Genomic DNA, 522 nt, shown 5'->3' on the forward strand with positions numbered 1-522 from the left:
GAGTAGAGGAAGTTTTACTGAGGCGCGCTCACAGCCTGAAGTGCATTCTTGATGGCGATGGAGTCAGTCGGGAGGACTAGGCCCGGGTCGGACAGATGTTCCAGAATGTTCTTCTCCAGCTGCGGGTCAATTCTCACATCGTCCTCCTGGTTGCTGGCTTTCGCAGTCGCCGTGTGGGCCTGAGGGATGGGACTGTCGCTACGTAAAGTCGGGCTCAGGGCCGCCTCAGGGATTGCTGTGGGAGGGTAAGAGAGACAGGGAGATGTGTGTGAGCGAGCACAGACATACTGACTCCCTCTCCTTCTCTCTCACACTCACACTATCGGATAATATCCCTCTCCCTCTCTCTCACACTCACACTATCGGATAATATCCCTCTCCCTCTCTCTCACACTCACACTATCGGATAATATCCCTCTCCCTCTCACACACTCACACTATCGGATAATATCCCTCTCCCTCTCTCACTCACACACTCACACTATCGGATAATATCCCTCTCCCTCTCTCACACACTCACAC

General features: G+C 53.4%; 1 protein-coding gene across 1 annotated transcript in view; it reads right to left on the minus strand.

The window, feature by feature from the left end:
• The window catches only part of mettl3 (methyltransferase like 3), a gene marked incomplete at its 5' end in the record, with an annotated part of 4,831 nt that extends 4,531 nt beyond the window's left edge, over positions 1-300 (minus strand). Inside the window, one exon of the mRNA XM_048594802.1 lies at positions 33-300. Coding sequence (XP_048450759.1) covers positions 33-300 — 268 coding nt within the window. The remainder of the gene's footprint in view (positions 1-32) is intronic.
• Between the last annotated feature and the right edge of the window lie 222 nt (positions 301-522).

This window comes from Rhincodon typus, unplaced genomic scaffold (genome assembly GCF_021869965.1).
Source record: "Rhincodon typus isolate 14 unplaced genomic scaffold, sRhiTyp1.1 hic_rhity00014963, whole genome shotgun sequence".
NCBI classification, from domain to species: Eukaryota; Metazoa; Chordata; class Chondrichthyes; order Orectolobiformes; family Rhincodontidae; genus Rhincodon; species Rhincodon typus.